Source organism: Ursus maritimus, unplaced genomic scaffold (genome assembly GCF_017311325.1).
Source record: "Ursus maritimus isolate PB19 unplaced genomic scaffold, ASM1731132v1 scaffold_33, whole genome shotgun sequence".
NCBI lineage: Eukaryota > Metazoa > Chordata > Mammalia > Carnivora > Ursidae > Ursus > Ursus maritimus.
This window is the reverse complement of record NW_024425897.1, coordinates 23,182,947-23,205,038: the sequence shown is the minus strand read 5'-3', so window position 1 is coordinate 23,205,038 and position 22,092 is coordinate 23,182,947. Positions and strand designations below refer to the sequence as shown.

Sequence of the window (22,092 nt, the reverse complement as noted above, 5' to 3'; positions counted from 1 at the left end):
ACACACTCTTCTGATTATTTAAAAAAAAAATGTCTCCAGGAAAACCCAGCAAAGCCAATCGGCTTCATGCTGTAAACATTAAAATTGACAACCAAGAAAAGGAACATAATTGTCGCTTGACTCTGTTGACACCATTCCCAGTGGTAAGAGAACAGAAAACTGTGTAGCAAAATCCTCAGATTTTTTTTTTTTTTTTGAGAGAGAGGGAGGGAGTGAGAGGGAAAAAAGGAGAGAGAGACGAGGAGTGGAGGGGCAGAAAGAGAGGGAGAGAGAGAATCCCAAGCAGGCCCCATGCCCAGCGCAGAGCCTGACGCGGGCTTGATCCCACAACCTTGAGATCATGACCTAAGCCAAAATCAAGAGTTGAATGCTCAACCAACCGAGCCATACAGGTGCCCCAAAATCCTGAGAATTTTTGCTTTGCTTCTCCTCATCTTCGTGCCAAACCCAGTTTAGGGAAAATTAGGTTGAATAGTCAGCCTGGAGGAAAAGTCACAGAAGAATCTTTGAGGCTAGAAGCCCTCTCTGACCATCTCAGGATTCTACCAGCGGCAGGAAGGACTGCTGGTTGTCATTTTCCATAGCTAGTCAACAAAGATTGGCTTAAGTAAAAGGATTGGGGGGGGGGGGTTTCCTAGCAAATGATGATAACTCCACAGGTGGGCAGTCCAGGTGAGTCCTCTACTCAAGAATGTCCGCAGGGAGCCCTGCCCTTCCTGTCTATTCTGCTGCTACCCTTAGCATGTACATGTCATCCACTTGGTCACCAGGGCTCTTGTACCTCCAGGCATTGCAAAACTTTCCAGGAGGGAGTGGGGGAGGGACAAAGTGGGGAGAGGCAGAAAGGCCTTCTCTTAACATGGTTTTGTCTTTTAATTTGGAGAGGAAAATTCCTATCTCTGTACTAGTGTCATGTAACCACCTCCAGCCATAAATGAGGCTGCTTTCCCATCTCTAGGAAGGGAAGGCAGCAGAGGAGGTGAGACTAGATGTTGAAAAAGACAATTTTGTAGTATCTGCCTGAGGCTGAAGCCTGGAGACTTGTTCCCACAGGAATAGGATTACTGTTGTTCAGAGGGGGGCACTAAAGGAAAAATCCACGAAAGAGACCGCCAACAGATTGTGTACATTCCCTTAAAGCACTCTCTCCAGCCTTGCCTGTGGCCCTCCGGCTACAGAAATGTACAGGCGACGTTGCCCAATTTTCCCGTCACACCCTGGAGATGAAGATTAGAGGTCGCAGATAAAGTAGGATGGGTATCAGGGAAAATGAATTTATATCACATGTGAACAAACAGAAGGTCTAGGTAGAGCTGCGCATAGTAAGAGGAACCCTTGAATGTACCAACAGAAGAAAAAAAAAAAGGATCATAGGAATCCAAAGAAATGAGGAAATCAGGCCATAAGGAAGCATACCCAAAGTGGAATATTGCTTTGCGTTATATAAAAACTTCGGTGACTTAAATAAAACAAGGGTTCAAAGAGATGATAAAAATGACACAAGTGGAACGGAAGAAGTGAAGAGTTAAGGTACTGAGTGAAGACCGAAACAGCACCGTGTCAGGACTGCTCAATAAATCAGAAACAGCGATTGAACATTAATGAATATTTCTAAACATCTGAAGGAAAGGCCTTTGCTAGTCATAATAAAGAGGGAAACAAAGGCACTGGAGAATTAGAGGAAGATAGTAGCTGTGGAGGACTGAGATAATCCCAACGAGTATAGTTGGCATCTCTGAAGTCAGGAATTCAGTATATGCAACAGAAGAAAATGTTAGGGGATAAAATAAGGACATTTCCCTCAAGTGGGGAACCGAGTCTTCATCCAGGATGGACTTGGTAGATCGTTTGGAAGCTCCGGGAACCCAGGGCTGGTGCTGGTGGAGGAGGATATTGGCCCAAAGCAATTGACACCAAAACATACGCTGGTTATTAATGAAATTCAGAAATATAGAGATAATTCTGCCCAGGGAGAAAAGGCATATTCCTTATAAAAAGGTAAAAAATAAATAAATAAATAAAACCAACCCACTGTGGCCACATTCAATGGCAGAAAACTGTGCCACACTGTTCCCAACGTTCTAAGGGACAGAAAATAAGACAGGAGTGTCCTATCCTAGCAGTTCTTACACAGATAAGAAGACAGGCAGATGTTTCAAAAAAACATTTGAAAAAGCATCATGAAAGAACTTAAAAGCTGTAGCATCTGTGAGTCCTTCTGGAAAGTAAGCTGTCTGCTGATAAAATCTGGCCATGAATCAAAATTCAGGCTTTAGCTGAAGAGAAATTACGGCAAAAGGACTAGTACTGGTGTGAGAACTAAATGCAAGTAAATAGACAACTAAGCTAACGGCTCAGGGAGCTACAGATACAGAATAGAGTCATGTTTTAACTTTATTTGGGAATTATTTCAAACTGCAAAAAGTTATAAAAGGAGAACACAGAATACTCATATACTCTAAGGACTTGTTTTTACCGAACTGTAGCGCAGTTACCAAATTCAGGAATTTTTAACACTGTTATTTAATGTACAGGCCATATTCCTGTTTAGGCAGTTGTCCCAGTAAATGTCCTTTATTCCCTCCCTACCCCCCATCTGGTTCAGGATCCAGTCCAGGATCATGCATTTTATTCACTGACTTTCATTTTCTTTTTCTTTCATTTCATTTTCTTTATCTGGAATGCTTCTGCCTTTCTTTGTTTTTTATGACTTGACTTTTTTTTTTTTTTTAAAGAACAGGCCAATGATGTTGTATAAAAGCCTTCATTTTGGGTTTGTGTGATGTTTACTCATGATGGTTATGCATTTTTAGCAAGAAGATAATTGATGTATCCTTCCAAGAGGCATGCGATGTTGCTTTATCCCATTTATTGGTGATGTTAATTTTGATCGTTTAATGAATGTGAGTTTAAAACATTTGCAAGATAAAAAGAAAAAAGGAAAGAAAAAGGAGAAAAACATAGATATACAGAGAGAATATTGACTAACAATACATGAGGTGATAGAGTGGAAAGAAAGTGGAAGAAAGCAACCAGGAATAAAAATTAGAGACTAAGTTGACACGTGCGTCACTGTGTAAAGAGCTACTTCTTATGTATTGGCCTCACTCAGTCACAGTCCCCCGCCCTAAGAATCAACAGCATTCTTGGCAAAGAACCATCATATCTATGTGTATGTGTATTTGAAAATACAAATATATTAATATATATATATTTTGTGGTTACAACAGATTTTCAGGATACGAGGTTTAATATACAAAAGTCAAATCACTGTTTTATATACCAACAATGAACAAGTGGAATTTGAAGTTGTAAACATAATACCATTTATATAAACACCCCCCAAAATGAAATACTTAGGTAAACTTAACAAAATATGTACAGCATCTAAGGAAAAACTACAAAACTGTGATGAACAAAATCAAAGAAGAACTAAATAAATGGAGAGATAGTCCATGTACATAGATAGACTCAATATTGTCAAGATGTTGGCTCTTGGGGCTCCTGGGTGGTTCGTGCGGTTAAAGCATCTGCCTCTGGCTCAGGTCATGATCCCCCAGGGTCCTGGGATCGAGCCCCATATCAGGCTCCTCCTGATATCAGCCCCATATCTCCCTCCTCAGTTTAGAGTCTGATTCTCCCTCTGCTGCTCCCCCTGTGTGCTCTCTCTCCCTTCCTATCTGTCGAATAAATAAAATCTTTTAAAAAGTTGGCTCTTCCCAACACGATCTATAGATTTAACAAAATTTCAATCAAAATCCCAGCAAGTTATTTTGTGGATATTGAGAACCGATTCTGTAGTTTATACGAAGAGGTGAAATAACCAACTGAATATTGAGGAAGAGCAACGAAGTTGAAGGATTGACACTGCCTGACTTCAAGACTTAGTATAAAGCTATAGTAATCAGTACAGTGTGGGATTGAGAAAATAATAGAGCAGTGCTCAGAAATAGACTTACATAAATACAGGCAACCGATTTTTGACAAAGGAGGAAAGGCAATACAATGGAGCAAAGATTGTTTTTTCAAGAGATAGTGCTGTAACAAGTGGACATCCATAAGCAGAAAAGTGTATCTAGACACAAATATTACATCCTTTATGAAAACTACATTGCAGTGGATCATAAACCTAAATGTAAAATGCACAACTATAAAACTCCTAGGAAATAAGATCAGGGAAAACCTAAATGACCTTGGGTACAGTGGTGACTTTTTAGGAACAAGACCGCCAAAGACATGATCCACAAAAAAGAATTGATAAGCTGAACTTTATTAAAATTAAAAACTTCTGTTCTGTGAAAGACAATGTGAAAAGAGGATGAGAAGACAAGCCAGACTTAGAAAAAATATTTACGAAGGATACATCGGATTAAGGACTGTTACTCAAAATAGACAAAGAACTCTTAAAACTCAACAATAAGAAAATCAATAACCCAATTACAAAATGGACCAAAGTCCTAAATAAACACCTCCCCAAAAAAGATATGTAGATGGCAATTAGCATATGAAAAGTAGCTGAACATCATGTCATTAGGGAATTGTGAATCAACAATGAGATGATACGATACAACTATCAGAATGGCCAAAATCTAAAACATTTGGCAACACAAATGCTGGTGAAATTATGGAGGAACAGGAGCTCTCATTCATTGCTGGTGGCAATCCAAAATGGTACAGCTGCTTTGGGAGACACTTCAGGAGTTTCTAACAAAACTAAACATACTCTTACCATAAGATCCAGCAGTTGTGCTCCTTGGTATTTACCCAAATGAACTAAAAACTTAAATCCACGCAAAAGCCTGTGTGTGGGTGTTTATAGTAGATTTATTCACAGTTGCCAAAACTTGGAAACAACCAAGATGTCCCTCAGTAGGTGAGTGAATAGACTGTGGTCATCCAGATGATGGAATATTATTCAGCACCAAAAAGAAGTGGTCTGTCATGCCATGAAGCCACATGGAGAAACATTAAATGTATATTACTGACTGAAAGAAGCCAATTTGAAAAAGCTACATACCCTATGGTTCCAAAGATACAACATTCTGGAAAAGGCAAAACTATGGAGATGAGAAAAAGATAGTGGTGTGGGAGGGGTAAAGGGGGGAAGAACTGATGAATAGGGATAGTACCAAGGATTTTTAGGGTAGTGACACTATTTTGGTTATACTGTAATGGTGGAAACGTGTCTTTATACATTCATTAAAGCTCCTAGAATGTACACTACCAAGAGTGAACCTAATGTGAACTATGAACTTTGGGTGATAATGATGTGTCAGTGTAGGCTTAGTGCTTGTAACAAATGTATTATTGTCGTGTGGGATGTTAATAGTGTGGGAGGATGTGCATGTGTGGGGACAGGGAGTGTCTGAGAAATGTCTGTGCTTTCTGTTCAGTTTTGCTATGAACCTAAAACTCTCTAAAACGTAGGATTAATTAATTGAAAAAAGTTTGTAATTTACCCATAATAACATTAAATGAGAATGGATTAAACACTGATTAAAAGAGTGTTGGCAGAGGTTGGCAGAATGAATTTTTTAAATAATGATCTAACTATATGCTATTTGTAAGAGGCACAGCTTAGATTCAAAGACACAAATGGTTTCACAGTAAAAAGATGGAGTAAGATATTCCCTGCCAACAGTAACCAAAAGCAAGTTGGAATGGCTATACTAATATCAGACCAAATAGGCTTTTAAGACAAAAATTGTTACTAGAGACAGAGAAAGACATTTTATAATGATAAAAAATTAAGAAAATATAACAATTATAAATATATATGCACCTAATAATAGAGCTCCAAAATATGCAAAGCAAAAATGGATAGAATTAAAGGAAGAAATAGGACGCCTGGGCGGCTCAGTCAGTTAGGCATCTGCCTTCGGCTCGGGTTGTGATCCTGGGGTCCTGGGATCCACTCTTGTGTCAGGCTCCCTTCTCAAGGGGAAGCCTGCTTCTCCCTCTCCCTTTGCCCCTCCCCCTGGTTGTATTCTCTTTCACTTGCTCGCTCTCAACTAACAAAATAAAAATCTTTAAAACCCTAAAAATATAATTAAAGGAAGAAATAGACAATTCAACAATAATAGACACTTCAAACTTCAATACTCTAGCTCACTAATAGAACAATTAGAGAAAAGATCAACAGGAGATAAAGACTTGAACAACACTACGAATCCGCTAGACCTAACAGTCATCTGTAGAGCACTCCACCCAGCGGGAGCAGAACACATATTCTTCTCAGGTGCACAATGGAACATTCTCCAGGACAGACCATAAAATAGTCTCAATGAATTTATTTATTTGTTTTTAAAGATTTTCTTTATTTATTTGACAGAGATAGAGACAGCCAGCGAGAGAGGGAACACAAGCAGGGGGAGTGGGAGAGGAAGAAGCAGGCTCCCAGTGGAGGAGTCTGATGTGGGGCTCGATCCCATAACGCCGGGATCACGCCCTGAGCCGAAGGCAGACGCTTAATGACTGCACCACCCAGGCGCCCCTCAATGAATTTAAAAGGATTGAAATCATGTGAAGTATGTTTTCTGACCACAATGGAATGAAACTAGAAATTGTAACACAAGTACTTCAAATGTTCTCATTTGCATTTCCCTGTTGACTAATGATGTTGAGCATCTTTTCATGTCCTTATTGGCGTTTTAATCTCTTCTTTGGTCAAGTGTCTATTCAGATCTTTTGTCCATTTTTAAAAAAAAAAGATTTATTGGAGAGAGAGCGTTGGGGGGGGAGGGGCAGCAAGAGAGAGAGTCCCAAGCTGACTCCACGCTGAACGTGGAGCGTGATGCAGGGCTCGATCCCAGGACCCCGAGATCATGACCCAAGCTGAAACCAAGAGTCGGACACTCAACTGACTGTGCCACCCAGGTGCCCCTCTTTTGCCCATTTTTAAATTTGGTTGTTTGCATAGTATTGAGTTGTGAGTGTTGTTAGTAAGTTCTGGATACAGGTTCTTTATCAGGTTGTGTTTTGCAAGTGTTTTCCGAGTCTGTGGCTTGTCTTTATACTTTCTTAACAGTATCTTTTGAAGACCAGCAGTTTTAAATTTTGATCAAGTCCACTGACAGGGCTTAGAACCAACAACACTCCAATATGAGTGAATACACTTAGCACCTAGATTTTGGGTTTAAGTGTACTTCTTTTTTTTTTTTTTAAGATTTTATTTATTTATGTGACAGAGAGACAGCCAGCGAGAGAGGGAACACAGCAGGGGGAGTGGGAGAGGAAGACACAGGCTCCCAGCGGAGGAGCCCGATGTGGGACTCGATCCCGGAAGGCCGGGATCACGCCCTGAGCCGAAGGCAGACGCTTAACGACTGCGCTACCCAGGTGCCCCTAAATGTACTTCTGCATTTAAAAGATTCATAGAGAAATGGCTGATTCCAGGGCTGGGGCAGAGAGAGTACAAGATGAGCCTGGAATATCTTGTATACCAGGAAGCAAGGAAGTGCTTAAAGAGTACTGGAGATTAGTCAGATGCATATCATAATCATGTTAAAGGGGTTCCCACTGGCCAAATCTGAGATAATTTGAACATCAAAAGAAATATTGATTAGTGATGGAGCATAGCCTATTGAATAACCTTAGAAACCATGATATATCATGGAAACAGATAGATATAAATAAATGAATGGAGGAAAGACGAAGACCCTTTCTTATGGTGAAATGACAACTAATAAATAGGTGAAATGATGGAATTAGGGAATCACCATTGGGTAACCATGATGGTAGTACTTTATTTAGAGAAGAATCACCAGTTGGTGCTAAAAGAAATGGGTTGACATTTTGCTGAGGAGCAGGATGCTTGCACATTTTCGAAGTATCTCTTCACAAAATACATATTAATTACAAAGAAAAAAATAATACTTTTATGATGGAGAAGCATGGAAGATGCTTCCTCAACCAAATGATCAAAGTTCCCCTCACCAAAAAACAGCACCGTGTGCCCCTTGGTCCCCATTGAGGATGACACAGATCAGCCCTGTGGTGTTCCTGCCAAAAAGTGCGTGGTCTGATGAATCCAAACTGATATTGTGTTTGTTGGCCTGTGTGCCTCAAAAATGTCAAGGTCACAAAAAATTAGGGAACAGTGAGGAATTAGATTAAAGAAATATAGCTACTAACTGAGCTTGTCAACCTGGATTGGGTCCTGGAGCAGAAGAAGGAAAAAATGTTTCCTGTAAAGAAATCCATAGCATAAGTATTCCACATTTCTGTTTCGTGGAAATTCAGGCACAAAGCACCCTCCAAGAAAGGGAGAATCTCTGCATACTTATTCTTTAAAGTGTTAGATGATTTTTTTCCATGTTTATTAATAATTTGTATTTTCTCTGTTGTGAATCATCTGCCTTTATCCATTTATCTTCATTGTAGGTACTTCTCAGTACCTACTTTTAATTATAAAACAGCTTCCTTGTTTAAAAAATAAATATAAACTGTATAAAAGGGCGTAAAGAAAAAAAAAAGCCCCTCCACATCCCACTCTCCAGATGTTCTCCCTCTTATTTTAGTTTTTAAGGTTTGTCTCCCACCCTTTTTCCTTCTTTTCACTCTTTAAAAATTTCTAAATATTTTTTGTGAATTACTCATGCAGCAAAAACATACATCTTTAGTGGACGAGGGAAGCAGAGTTTACATTGAAAAAACTGAATGTTTTATCAATAGATTTTGTGCTAAATATAATTTTATGTTCAAAACACACGTTTATGTATATTTAAGAACTTTAAAGGTATGACGACCTCATAGCAAAGCATATGCATAATTGATACAAAATCGGAAATAAGACCATAGCTGTATACAGTGAGCTAGTAGCTTAAATTCTGGGCTGTTGGCTACTGGGTATTTACCCCAAAGATACAGATGTAGTGAAGAGAAAGGCCATATGCACCCCAATGTTCATAGCAGCATTGTCCACAATAGCTAAATTGTGGAAGGAGCCGAGATGCCCTTCAACAGATGACTGGATTAAGATGTGGTCCATATATACAATGGAATATTACTCAGCCATCAGAAAGAACGATTACCCAACATTTGCAGCAACATGGATGGGACTGGAGGAGATATGCTAAGTGAAGTAAGTCAAGCAGAGAAAGACAATTATCATATGGTTTCACTCATTTATGGAACATAAGAAATAGCAGGAAGATTGGTAGGAGAAGGAAGGGAAGAATGAACGGGGGGTAAACAGAAGGGGGAATGAACCATGAGAGACTGTGGACTCTGGGAAACAAACTGAGGGCTTCAGAGGGGAGGGGGTAGCAGACTGGGATAGGCCAGTGATGGGTATTAAGGAGGGCCCATATTTCATGGTGCACTGGGTGTTATATGCAAATAATGAATCATGGAACACTACATCAAAAAAAAAAATAATTCTAGAATGAACAACCAGAAAAGAAAAAAATGAATGAATGAATGAATCAATGAATGAATGAATGAATAATGAATTCTGGGCTGTTAGAAACCATTCCATAGTCTTTGGTGTTATCCTTTGATTTAGGAAAAAAACAACCAAAAAAACACACAAAGGAGTGTATCTCACCCCTTAGGTTTTTTTTTTTTTTTAAGATTTTTATTTATTTATTTACTTGAGGTGGGTTGGTGGAGAAAACACAAGCAGGGGGAGCAAAAGAGGGAGAAGCAGGCTTCCCACTGAGCAGGGAGCCCAACAACATGGACTCCATCCCAAAACCCTGAGCCGAAGTCAGACGCTTAACCGACTGAGTCACCCAGCCCCTCACCCCTTAGTTTTATTAACTGTGAGTTGAAATTGCTGTTTCAATATAGTAAACTCTGTGTAGTACAGATCAGGGGGTGGGGGGTGAGTCTTCTCTCCCAGGATTAACTAACTGAATCTTTTGTTTTTCATCCTTCATAGAATAATAGAATTTTAGAACTAAAGGGCCACTGGAAATTCTCTTCTAACTTTCTTGTTTTATAGGTGAGAAACCAATGCCTGGAATGTGGAAGGCATGAAATGAGGCCCATGTGGAGTAAACAGCTTGTTCCTAACCCCCCATGAGTTAGCGACCCTTGATCTGTGTGACTACAGTGAAGGAGCCAGAATGTTAACAGTGAAGCTTTCACTCATTCATTTAAGAAATGAATGAAACATTTATTGAATGTTGAACATACAGCCTGTACTGAGGAAGGGGAGTCATTCGGGTCACAAATGATTTGTAAATTAACAACTGTACATGATGCTCTGCTCTTTCTTTCATTGCCAGTGAGGAAGGCCCATGGCTTTAGCTGCCCCGGAGCCTGGGAATGGGACACGTGGAATGAGAACTAGGTCTGTCTGTGGACTTCTGTAACGAACTGAACTTTTTTGTGTGTGTTTTTTTCCAGCTAGAAGAGGAGAGATCTGTGCTCAATAATCAGTTGTTAGAAATGAAAAAGAGGTAGGCTTTCTTTTTGTGTTTACTGTTGCGTGTATGTGTTTAATTAGGAAAATGTCAGAACATGATGCCTACGGTGACTTGTGGAAAACATGCCACCTTCTTATATTCAGAAAATTGGATTGTGGTAGTTTGGTGCTCGTGATTGATAAGTGATGAAAATGTATTTGCAAAAGTTACAGTATTAATTACCAAGACAAAGAATAGGTTAACTTTTAAGCCGCCTTCAGTTGCATTTATTCAGAAGTGTTCAAAGATCAGATTGTCTCGTTATACTGCTGTTACGTCCTCATTTTCAGGAGCTAAAAATGCTGTAGTTTTGCACAGAGTAATTGATCGGCATATAAATACTGATTGCATTATATAAAAATTTTAACTTTTCAATAATAATGTGCTAGCGTCAACTTGAATGTTTCTATTTTTCCAAAAAAGAGCGTTGTTATTGTTATTCTCTCATGGTAATCAAATGATACTGAAATGGAAACCTTCCAGCACTTTTGAGTAAGGATGAACCGGCCCAGAGAAATAACCGTTGAGAAGCCTGATGCTTCTATATCCTGACAGTCTCTGCTCTTTTAAATGTGCAGTTTGTGTCTAGAGAAGTTCTGCGCCTTACGCTGCACGCCAAGCAGACGGCGTGTGCCCTTGCTGACGACCGCAGCCTGTGCGGTACTGAGGAGATGGGCAGCGCACTGGGGACACACTTTTTTTTTTCTTAATGAAAACGAAACTTAAAATAACTCCTTAAGAATGTCTTAATCAAGAATTCATCCCTGCTGTTGCACAGTATTTTATTCTTTCTTGTCAGGGCGGAGGAAGTTCCCCTCACCGCTGACTTGCGTGTTTTACCCTGGCAGCGTTTCCTCCCGCCAACATGGCGGTTGCCTAGGAACTGAGGCTCTATTCAGCCCACAAAGATAGTGGGATCCACAAGCTGCATTCCAAAGGACGTTAGGCCTCGGTCCAGGGGTGCCTTTCCTCCTTTCTTTTTTAAATTAAGAAATACTTACATTCGTTCTTCTGTCAAGTTTCACACCAGAACCCGCGCACGTTTCATCAGCGCCGCCACCCCAGTCCAGCCAGCTGTCCTCCAGGCGGCCATGAGCTGTGGTGACTGGTCTGCCATGCCTTCCCCGGCACCTGTGCGCAGACAGCCACAGCTCTGCCCGGGGTGTGGGGGCGTGCGGTGGCGGCAGGGCGGGGGGGCTCCGGTTATTTGATTTTACGTAGATAAGGCTCTGTTTCTCTAAAGAGAACCTCCCTATGCAGTTATCAGGGGGGTGTGAAAAAGTTAATAGGGTTTATTCCTGTGTCATTCTGGTCAGAGAGCATATGAAAATGGGCTGGTGTAATTAAGCAAGTACTGGCATTATCCCTTTGTATTCATAATTCACAAACTTCATCTCAGAACGACCCAGTGAAATAAATGGTGGGGCTTGCATTTACAAAGGATGAATGAAACGAAAAGCCCAGAATGTTAGGCAACTTGGCCAAGAACTTAGATGCAGGCCTAAGACCGAGGGCTTCAGATTTTTATGATGCGGGCTCTTTTCTCACTGTACATTTATTTATTATTACTCTTAAATATTTTTTTTTTTTAGAGTAAAGCTGTTATGTTTTCTTAGTCTTTACCATGTGACTTTAAATTACATGCCTTTGAAAATGTGATCAGGCGTGTGACTTTTTTCTCGACTTAAAAAGATGGAACAAGTTTGGGTGCTTGTTGAGGCCACTTCTTATTTCACCAACTTTGCTCCCATTTTAAGCCCTGGATAAGTTTAGGAGACCGTCTCCTGAAAATGACTCTATGTCAATAAATGCAGATAGAGGTGGTTATTTTTTCTGAAAGTGAAAATTTTAAAAACCTAGCTTCTCCTACTTAGCACTGTTATTTTGTCAGTTTAGTCCTCATGGAACATTATGTCTGAAATCTGAATGCAAATATACTTTAGCTAATAATTTGGGCCCTTCAATGCCCTCTAAAAGCCAGTTTGATGATGGATTCATATGTAGGTCTGTGCGTGTGATAGTTCAGTAAATTGAGCATCGTGTACTGAGAAGGATTTGTTATGCTCTTAATTTAAAAGGCTGGAAACTACTTAAATCATAAAGGTATTTGCAATGTAGTTGTTCATGCAAGAACTGAGATCTTAGTCAAGAGTTTCATTGAGAAGTGATAACTGAACACAGTCACAGTAGTATCTAATTGTGTCGTTCACAAGGTGATTATACTGAAGTGCAGAACTTATTCCTGACCTCTAGGCACAAACTACTTACTATTCAGTGGTAGCATTGTCCTGTATTTGCTACAGTCTTTTGGTATCTGAACATTGAATTGCAAGCAACATGTAGTAAAGGTTTTTCTCCTAACTTTAGCATGTAATCATTATTTTGGAAACTGGTTTCCAAGTTAGGCAGACCTCTTTTAAAACGGGCTCCAAGAAACCTGGCAGAGCAGAGCCATCCTTGAATTGCTCTGCCTGACGGAAGTAGAGAAGCGGCCTCCTCCGTCCACTGAAGCCTACAGCAGATTTGGGAGCATGTTTGGCTTCCCTCCCTTCTCTAGGCTTTGTGGTGTCACTGCAGGGACTTGAGAGCCCAAATCTCAGACGTGGACTCTGGAGTCAGAATTAATGCGGTTAGTGTCAATGCAGGATCAATGTCAGGAATGGAAACTGGTTGGCGATACCGTCTACGATACCGAGTCTGAAGCGGTCCTGTGCTTCTTCAGCTCATTAAGCTCACTGTGGGTTGCTGACTGTCTGACTGTCTCGAGCCTGCGCTACTTACCAATGCTCATTTCACCCTCTCTTTTCCCTTCCCTACTCCTGCTTCCTTTGCTCTATCTGTGTGTCTTTAATGGTAAGACTAAAGAAAGTCTATCCACGTTATAATAAATAAATTTCATATATTTTTAGTAAAACAAATGTTGTATATATTTTTGGCTGCCTTTGTCCCTCTGTGTCTTGCTTTTGTTTTGTAAAATATTCTCAGCAGTACACACACACCACACACCACACACACGCCGTTTTTCTACCTATATACAGCAAAGAACTTCAGCGCAAATTTAGCTCTCCTTACTGTACCTGCATTTCTCTTCATGTTTCTAATATTTGGTTCTTGTTATCTTGCATTTCTAAAGCTTGCCCAGTAACACTTTAAGGTATTTGCTTCATTACTAGAATTTATTTCTTAAGTAAGTAGTAAGGAAAGAATCTGGGTAATATGTTCCCCTTAGGGGAAAGATTTCTGGCCCCCATGGCTGTTCTTTCATATCATGTTTATCTTCCCTTCTTGATACTTTCGGTAACACCAAATCACTCTGGCCAGCATGGCTTCCAGGTAACAGGGCCCCCCGCCCCCGGCAGTGTGGTTTGTGACTCAGATATCTGTAATGTTGGCATAAGTGGTTTAAATTAGTCCCTCTTGGTTTGCACAGTGGGATTAGGGCTTAGAAATAGCCTAGGAAACCAGCAATGAAATATGCCACAGAGGCTATTTGTCCTGTCATTTGATATATAAATCACGAGGCAGATCCCTTTCTTAACCATGTGTCTTTCGATAACCTGCACAAGAAACGTTCTGCTTGCCATCTTCCTTAGAAAGCAGCCTCCCTCAGGGGTTTGTGTGTATGTGTTAAGCAAAGGTTCCCGTACCTTTTCCCTTCTGCCAGCTGGTGGTGTCTCTCTCCCTCCCTGACACAAAGACCCTACAAGATTTTGGCTGCCTAATTCTAGTTCTGATTATGGAAGAACTTAACTCTGTTCAGTAACCCCCAAATCCTGGTAAAACTACATTTTTCAAATTTGACTTGGGTTTATAACAAGTGAAACTCTTGAAATATTTTTACAATAGAATAAACTACCAAATAAGTTTAATTGAAACTTAAGGAGCCCCGGATTTTTTTTGATAACTTCAGATAACATCAGATATTTACTTTCTAGGTGGAAGAAGTGCCTGTCTATTCCTTCCATTAAAATCTTTGCTTTGTTTTAACCTAAACAAGATCCTATTTCTTAGCAGGGTGTTGTTCACTTAGTGATTTCACAGCACCAATACCCACCCCCCTCTCCAGTGTTCATATCATGCTTGGGTGTTGAATTCAAGAAATTTCTGTAAGTCTCAGTTTCTTTTCTTACTACTTATCCTTCTGGAGTGTAAGTGTAAGCCACACAACGAGATAAATACAACACTTATATTTTCATCTTTGTGTAGAATTTCAATTTACCATAAATCATGAGAATTCTGTAATTCGTGTGCCGGATATCTTGGGTCTCACTAACCAGACATACATTCTGCCATTTCTAACCTGGGCCTCAGTTTCCAATTCTTCCAGTCGGTTCTAAAACAGACTGAACCATGACCTGCTCCGCATTCACTCAGTTCCTTCTTCTAGGACCGGGAGCAGTCTGGCTGCATGTTGTTGAAGTTTCGAACTCTCACTGATGACCACCTACATTAATGCAGTGTCGTAGGTTGGATGGTCTGAGGCTAGCTAGGACGGTTTTTTTTTCCAGTCGTGTTTTTCCCAAAATATTTTTGTGATACAAGGACTTTTTCCCTCTTGTTTCACACTTCATGTGATTTTTAAAACCTTTTTATTTTAAATTTTTAGATTTACAGAAGAGTTTTAGATTTATAGCAGAGGCAGAACGTACCCTTCACCCTGTGTCCCCTGATAAGCCCATCGTACACTCCTTGGTACATTTCTCAAAACCGAGAAAACAACGTTGGTGCAGTTTGCTTAGCTAGACTCTAGACTTTATTCTGATTTCCCCAGTTTTCCCATTAATGTCTTTTTCCTCTTCTGGGATTCAACCTAGGAAACCACCTTGCATTTAGTGGTCATGCCTCTGCAGGGTCCTTCAGTCTGTGACAGTTCCTCAGTCTTTCCTCGTCTTTCATGACCGTGGCACTTTTGAGTGCATATAATTTTTACAACAAAAATATAAATACACACACACATAAACACACAGTAGCCTGCCCTTCTGGGTTGTATCTATTGTGTCTTTGCCCTCCGTCCCTGTCTTCCCTTCATCTTCCCCTTCCTTTTTCCGCCCTTGACTCTGGGATAAATGTTTCCCTCTCATTAAAGCCTGGTTCCACTCCCTCTGCTGACAACCAAATGCTGAGTCAGGCTGATAACATAAACCAAGCGCTCTGATGTCCTCCCTCTAGACACCCCCCCCCCCGCCCCATACTTTCGTTCTACACCTGGAAATCCATTTTAACATTTCTGTTCCAGTCTTTATGTCATTACCTTTAATTTCTTTGAGCAACGTAATGTCCTTTCCAGATACTATGGATGAAAAGTCATAATCCTTCAGTGTGAATAGTAGTAATAACCTTTGCTACTGTTTTGGCCCACGAGATCTCAAAAACACATTCTCGAAAGTTGCTAAAAGTTACTGAAATTAGTGAGAACCAATCGATACCTCCAGCATAAAACTGCTCTGCATGACATCCGTGTATACTCGCTTTGCATGTGCGTATTTTAATTGTTGTTATTGCTTGGTAATAATTTATTCAAGAAGTAACAGAATTCAGTTGGGCGGGTTGTAGATTTTAAAAGAATTCTTTGGGGGTTACAGTCTTGTTTTGTTTTGTTAATTCTTCCTCTTCCAAAGTTATTAACTTGTTTCTTTAAATTCAAATGGATACAATGATATGCAGAGTCTGGCATGTCTATGCATAGGTAAACTTGTTCTCCCTCACAGTGAGTAACATTTCACATAAAATTTTGCAAGCATAATAGCCTTAGCCCCCTTTAAAACTTCCCCGTGATACTTTTTTCTTTACGTTAACTCAAGTTAATTGCGTGTTCGTTCTAGGGCTGTTGTATGTTCACCACTCTCTCGGTTGATTTCTGGAATTTTTTTTTTTAACTCTTTGGTCTTTTAGAGAATCCAAGTTAATAAAAGACGCAGATGAAGAAAAAGCTTCCTTGCAGAAATCCATCAGTATTACTAGTGCCTTACTCACCGAAAAGGATGCAGAGCTGGAAAAACTGAGAAATGAGGTAGAGTACCATCTGAGGGGACGTTCCCGCTGCCTCCTTCTGTTGCAACCTCGAGCCTAAGCTAACCCGCTGCGTTTCAGGTCACAGTGCTCAGGGGAGAGAGCGCCTCCGCCAAGTCCTTGCATTCGGTCGTTCAGTCTCTGGAGTCTGATAAGGCGAAGCTTGAACTCCAGGTAAAGAACTTGGAGCTTCAACTCAAAGAAAACAGGAGGCAGCTCGGCAGCTCCTCAGGTATAGTGATGGCCCCGTGGTGCTTCTTTCTAACACCGCCGTTCCCTGCAGAGGAGCTATTGTTAGTGAGATGTCCCTGGAAGGCAGCTGTTGTGCTGCCCGACTGGCCCACCTGCCTTTGGCTCTCCCACCACCGAATCAGATAAGGGCCAGTCATGACCCAGGTCCTCTGCACAGGGCTGTGCTGGTATGCCCCCTTCTGGAGTCTTGGCAGCAGTAGGAGACTTAAGTGACAGCTGCCCTCCCAGTAGCAGCTGTGGGCTCTGAAAGCGCACCGCCATCCCGGGGAGCAGAGGTCCCTTTGTGAGCAAGTGATAGCTGGCTTTGCTGCTTGGAGTTCCAGGTGGGTGTGACGGGCATTCTCCGCAGCAGTGGGCCAGCCCCGAGGGAGCACATGAGCGGGGGAGGGCCAGTGTGTGTGTACGTCCCTCAGGGCCCCAGATGCCGGACAGGAACCCATGCACTGTTCCCAGAGAACACATTTGGGAATTCCACGTGAAAATATGTGTCTGACGCTGGCCTATTGGTTGCAGTAACCCAGGAAAAAAGATGGCAAGTTTTGTGAATCCCTGTCCATTTTTTTTTTTAATTAAGGTAATACTGATACTCAGGCAGAAGAGGATGAAAGAGCCCAGGAGAGTCAGGTAATATTCCTTTTTTTTTTTTTTTTTTTTTTTTTGCTTGGCTTACTCACTGTTTTAAAAGATCATTTAACCTTTTGAAGAGGCAGTATGTTCATATGGTCTAAACAATAAATAATATTAATAATGCATACAGTAGAAAATCTCCCTCCACACACCGTCTCTCGTCTGCTCAGTTCCCAAGCCATCAAACAGGTAATCATTCTTATTGGTACCTTTCTAAAAAATCCTTCTGAGGTTTAAAAACCTGTATATAAAAACCAAAACTAGTTGTCTTTTCCTCTCCTTTTTGACACAAATGGCGGCATATCTCATCTTTTTAGTAGCCGTATAGTATTCCCTTATGTGGATGTTCTGTGATTTAATCAGTTCCTTGTCAGTTGATATGACCTTTGGGATGTTTCTGATCTTTCAGGTGTATTAGGAACAATGCTATAATGAATTATCTTGAACATCTATCATTTTGCAGATGTACTAGTATTTCTTTAGGACAGATTCCTAGAAGTAGAATTGCTCTGTCAAAAGATTCCTTGCTCCTCTTGACCTTAAAAAGACAGAGTTCTTGAAAACTGTTTCCCTAAAGCCAAAATTATCAAAACAGCCTTAGTTCTAAAAATGGGATTATATGGAGGCCAACTGTTCTGTATTTGGAAATATAATTGCACATAAACAACTAATGTCCATCTTCAACTTTAAAAGTACAGTTTGGTTATATTCTGTTCAAAACTCAAAGGTACACAAACCATCACGTTTAAATAAAGAGAGATTTAGTGAGTTTGCAGTTTTAGTTATCCAACATCTCCTTCGAAAGACATGAAAGGGTTCAACAGATGTACTAACTCACCTTGGATAGTGTTGTCTGCTTAGTCTGTGCGTCTGAGAAGCGTAGACTCAATTAACCGTTTTTTCTTCTCCCCTTTCCTCTCTCTGCTTCTGTTTCATCTGCCGCTGCCAACACTGTCTTCCAATCAGCAAATGGTTTGTTTTATGTTTCCTAATATGTGCTCGTGTGTGGGGGAGGGTGGGGTGTGTGTGTGTGTGGTTTCCCACTATACTTACATCCATTTTATGGCTTTTTCTTCTTCCTGCAGTGTAGCTCCTAACAGGATAAAGTCTTAGAAAATGTACACCTCCCTTCAGTGTTGGAAGGGGTCCCCTGCAGAGATTCCTGAAGCTAGTGCTTGCTAACTTTGTTTCAGAACTTGCGCTGGCAGGAGAATAAGGCCAAATACTTCTTTAAAAAGTGAAATATATCATTTTTAGTATTATAAAGTAGGATTTATTCAGTGGATAGAGAAGTTGGACCTTTTTATTATATATTATATAAGAGGGAAAAAACATTTTGTTTTTAAATTGAAGTGCCCTTGGTTTGAAAGGAGACGTTAGGACGGGAATGTCTCCTCCTGATGGTCACCTCATTGTCCCGCTGCTCAGTGAATCTTAGCACAGGTGCTCCTTGTACGTGTGGTACCTGAACACTGCCCTGTCGCCATGTGCCACTGTCTCCTCAGCTGAAAGGGAGCTTGAGCCTTCTCTTTGAAACACCTTCATTTCCTCTGAAGATAACATGTATTGACTGTCCCACTCTGACCAGTCAGTAGATGTTAAGCGGCGGTCGGAGGGGAATTTCCATGAACTTGTTCAGATCTACAAAGCATAAAAGTTCTCGATTTGTTCTAGAGCTTAACCAATTAACTGGTTATGCTTTTTGTAGAGTTTTGTATAGGTTTGTGTGTACATATAAAACGTTTAAACGTGGGCTCCGTAATGGCCACTATTTGCCCCTCCTGTGATGCCCAGCACATTTTGCAGCCATAGTGTGAAAGTATACTTTCATGACGTTTTTGATACTCCAAGCATACATTTAGACATTTTATACATTTGTTTCTTTTTTTTCCCGGACAAATCAGATTGATTTCCTAAATTCGGTAATCGTGGACCTTCAGAGGAAGAATCAAGACCTCAAGATGAAGGTGGAGATGATGTCAGAAGCAGCCCTTAATGGGAATGGTGATGACTTAAACAGTTACGACAGGTATTTTATATTAAGCAATACTGATCAGAACCTTTGTTCTGCCTAAATAAAGGAAGAAACAATTGCCTTGCCCATAAATCGATTTCCATAAATCTGGCAAGAGTGATATAACACTATAAATGGTTCAGTGTGAAAATTTAAAATGTGGACTGTAGAACGTATACTTGAGGCTCCCAGACTTAGCCATAGTTAGTGCTTGATTAGTTTTTGTTCTTTGAGAGTGATACTGCCTCTTGAATTTCATCTGATAGAGATGAGTTTCTGATTATACATGTTAACATTTCTAGTGACGACCAGGAGAAACAGTCCAAGAAGAAACCTCGCCTCTTCTGTGACATATGTGACTGCTTTGACCTCCACGACACAGAGGACTGCCCCACCCAGGCGCAGGCGTCGGAGGACCCTCCCCACTCCACACACCACGGCAGTCGGAGCGAGGAGCGCCCGTACTGTGAAATCTGTGAGGTGTTCGGGCACTGGGCCACCCACTGCAATGACGACGAGACATTCTGATGGGACCCCCAGCCGTGCCGGGCTCATCAGACGCACTAGCATGTAGGCGACGGAACACCAGCATCGTGTGTGCAGACTTCCGGAGAACTCACGTTATTTTTGACCCCATCAACAAATTTAAGAAAATATTTTGAGCTTCAATAAATCACCCTTTTAGTTTCCCCTTATAATTTAAAATAATAAATAGTAGGTGAATTTTCACCTCTAATTTTGTCTTCTTGATTTTTAAAAGTTCTAACAAGACATTGCACCAGATGCCATTACATTTACTGTCTCGAGGAAAATCTCCTAGAACAATCCCTACCCTCACAATACCTTATTTAAGTAACTTTAAATTATGCTGTTACTTTTCATATTTGCACTAAAATTTTTCCAGGCTGCATTTGTATATTTAGATGTTTTGGTTAAGCTTTGACACTGGAATGAGTTGGGAAAATGTGCCATTTTGCATTTTCATCTACTCATTTAAAGTATTTTATTCTTAAAGAAGTATCTGAGCTCTTTGCACTACCTGATGTCAGTAGTGCCTTTATTTCAGGCTTGATAATACTTAGGTGTGATTATAAAATCATGAAAGAGGTAAAGGGAGGGGGAAGCCCCGAACTGCTGTGGGGACATTTGATAATCTCTATGCTGCACCTACTCACTCTGCTGTGGTGTTTTCTTTGTTGGTTTTGATTATTTCAGCTTCTATATATTATATGTATATATTTTTTAAAAATCTATATTTTGGGAAAAAACACAATGTCTTTCTTTTCAGATTTTTTACCTTTATGAAAAAGAAAACACATCAAGACGTGATGGACTAGGCCAGAATATAACATCACATGGCTTTGCAACTATTTTTTCTGTTCTCATTTTGTTTCTTTATCAGATATAAATAACTGGGAGAATCTTCTACAAATTTGTTTCTTCAGCAGATATCCCCAGCAGTCAATTAACTAGATAATAAGCCACTATAAAACACCTAAATTAACCAATCTACAACCTTTACAAGTTTTTTTTACTGTGTTTTTAGATGAATGTACGATGAGAAATTCAACGTTAATAATTTTGGATTTTCTTATCACAAAAAATAAAATGAAGGACCTCAACCATCAGAAGTTTATCAACCAGTTTGAATCTATTATCTTCATTTGAATGTCTTCTAGGATATGTAAAAAGTAATAAATGTATCTTCCATGCTCCATGTATAATAAGAACTTCTATAATTGTATATATGCCTTTGATGTATTTTTCCCTTCAAGATTATCAGATGTGTGTCTGACAAGTGAAAAACCTGTAATGGTTGAAATTTTTGGTTATAAACATAATAGGAAGTGTTTCACAAACAAAATGTAAAGCAGTATTAAAATTTGAGCAAACAAGTGTTCTGTATCTACTTTAATAAATGGTTCTTCTTTTTTGCCAGTTGGTAGTAAACTGATATTATTCTCAGGTTTATTTGTCCTAATGTTTTTTCTTTAAATGAGCAAGCACTATATATCCAAATAGAAATTTCTACTGCAGTCTTGTTGATGAACAGCTTTTAAGAAATCAATGTGTCTCCCATCTCAAAGCATCCTATGACCCACTTAACGTAAAGGAAATACTAAGCGTATCATCCATGCTGTATCACACTGTACTACCTGACACAAACATAAATGGCACCAGGTAACACCAACTACCCATCCATGAAGTTTTGGAAAGAAACTCTGAAAGTTGCTGGGATGTTCAGCAAAATGATTACTGAACCAAACATTTGTTTTATGATTACAGACTCCCCAACAGGTCGGTATTTCCAAAGCAGAGTTATTAGTTGAACAAGAACGTTACTTTTACCTAAATAATACCCTGACACTAGTCCTACAGGATTAAAAGACTCAAACTATAAACTTACTGTGGTAATCATTTTGCAATTTATACTTAGGTCAAATCATGTTGTACACCTGAAACCAATACAATGTGACAATGTGTCAATTATATCCATAAAAACTAAAAAGAAAGAGAACTCTAAGGTCTGCAATATTTATAGGGCAGTATAACAATGTTTCCAAACATTGGGTATCCATACAAGTTAACCACCTATGTTGATCCTCTTCTAGCATCCCGATCCTGTCTGAGGAGGATAGCTTATCATCCTGGTCTTGCTCATTTATACTCACGCATGTTTGGGATTTCACTAGCCCTGGGCATTTCACCTCTTAACTCTTAAGTTGTGGCTTTATTTAACAGTTCGTGACAAGCCTTGCTGAGCTCAACATGTATTCT

At 40.1% G+C, this 22,092-nt stretch overlaps 1 protein-coding gene across 4 annotated transcripts in view; it reads left to right on the top strand.

Annotated features, from left to right (window-relative positions):
* CLIP1 (CAP-Gly domain containing linker protein 1) overlaps window positions 1-21,252 on the top strand; it is a 116,880-nt gene extending 95,628 nt beyond the window's left edge. For 3 of the 4 annotated variants that reach the window (XM_040619984.1, XM_008688854.2, XM_008688849.2), the window contains 6 exons: window positions 10,354-10,406; window positions 16,305-16,422; window positions 16,503-16,653; window positions 17,248-17,297; window positions 19,205-19,329; window positions 19,617-21,252. In XM_040619984.1, the coding sequence (XP_040475918.1) occupies window positions 10,354-10,406; window positions 16,305-16,422; window positions 16,503-16,653; window positions 17,248-17,297; window positions 19,205-19,329; window positions 19,617-19,842 (723 nt within the window). In that variant the 3' untranslated portion in view covers window positions 19,843-21,252. Of the gene's footprint in view, window positions 1-10,353; window positions 10,407-16,304; window positions 16,423-16,502; window positions 16,654-17,247; window positions 17,298-18,266; window positions 18,273-19,204; window positions 19,330-19,616 lie in introns of all 4 variants that reach the window. The other variant, XM_040619983.1, reaches the window with a different exon arrangement.
* Window positions 21,253-22,092: the final 840 nt, after the last annotated feature.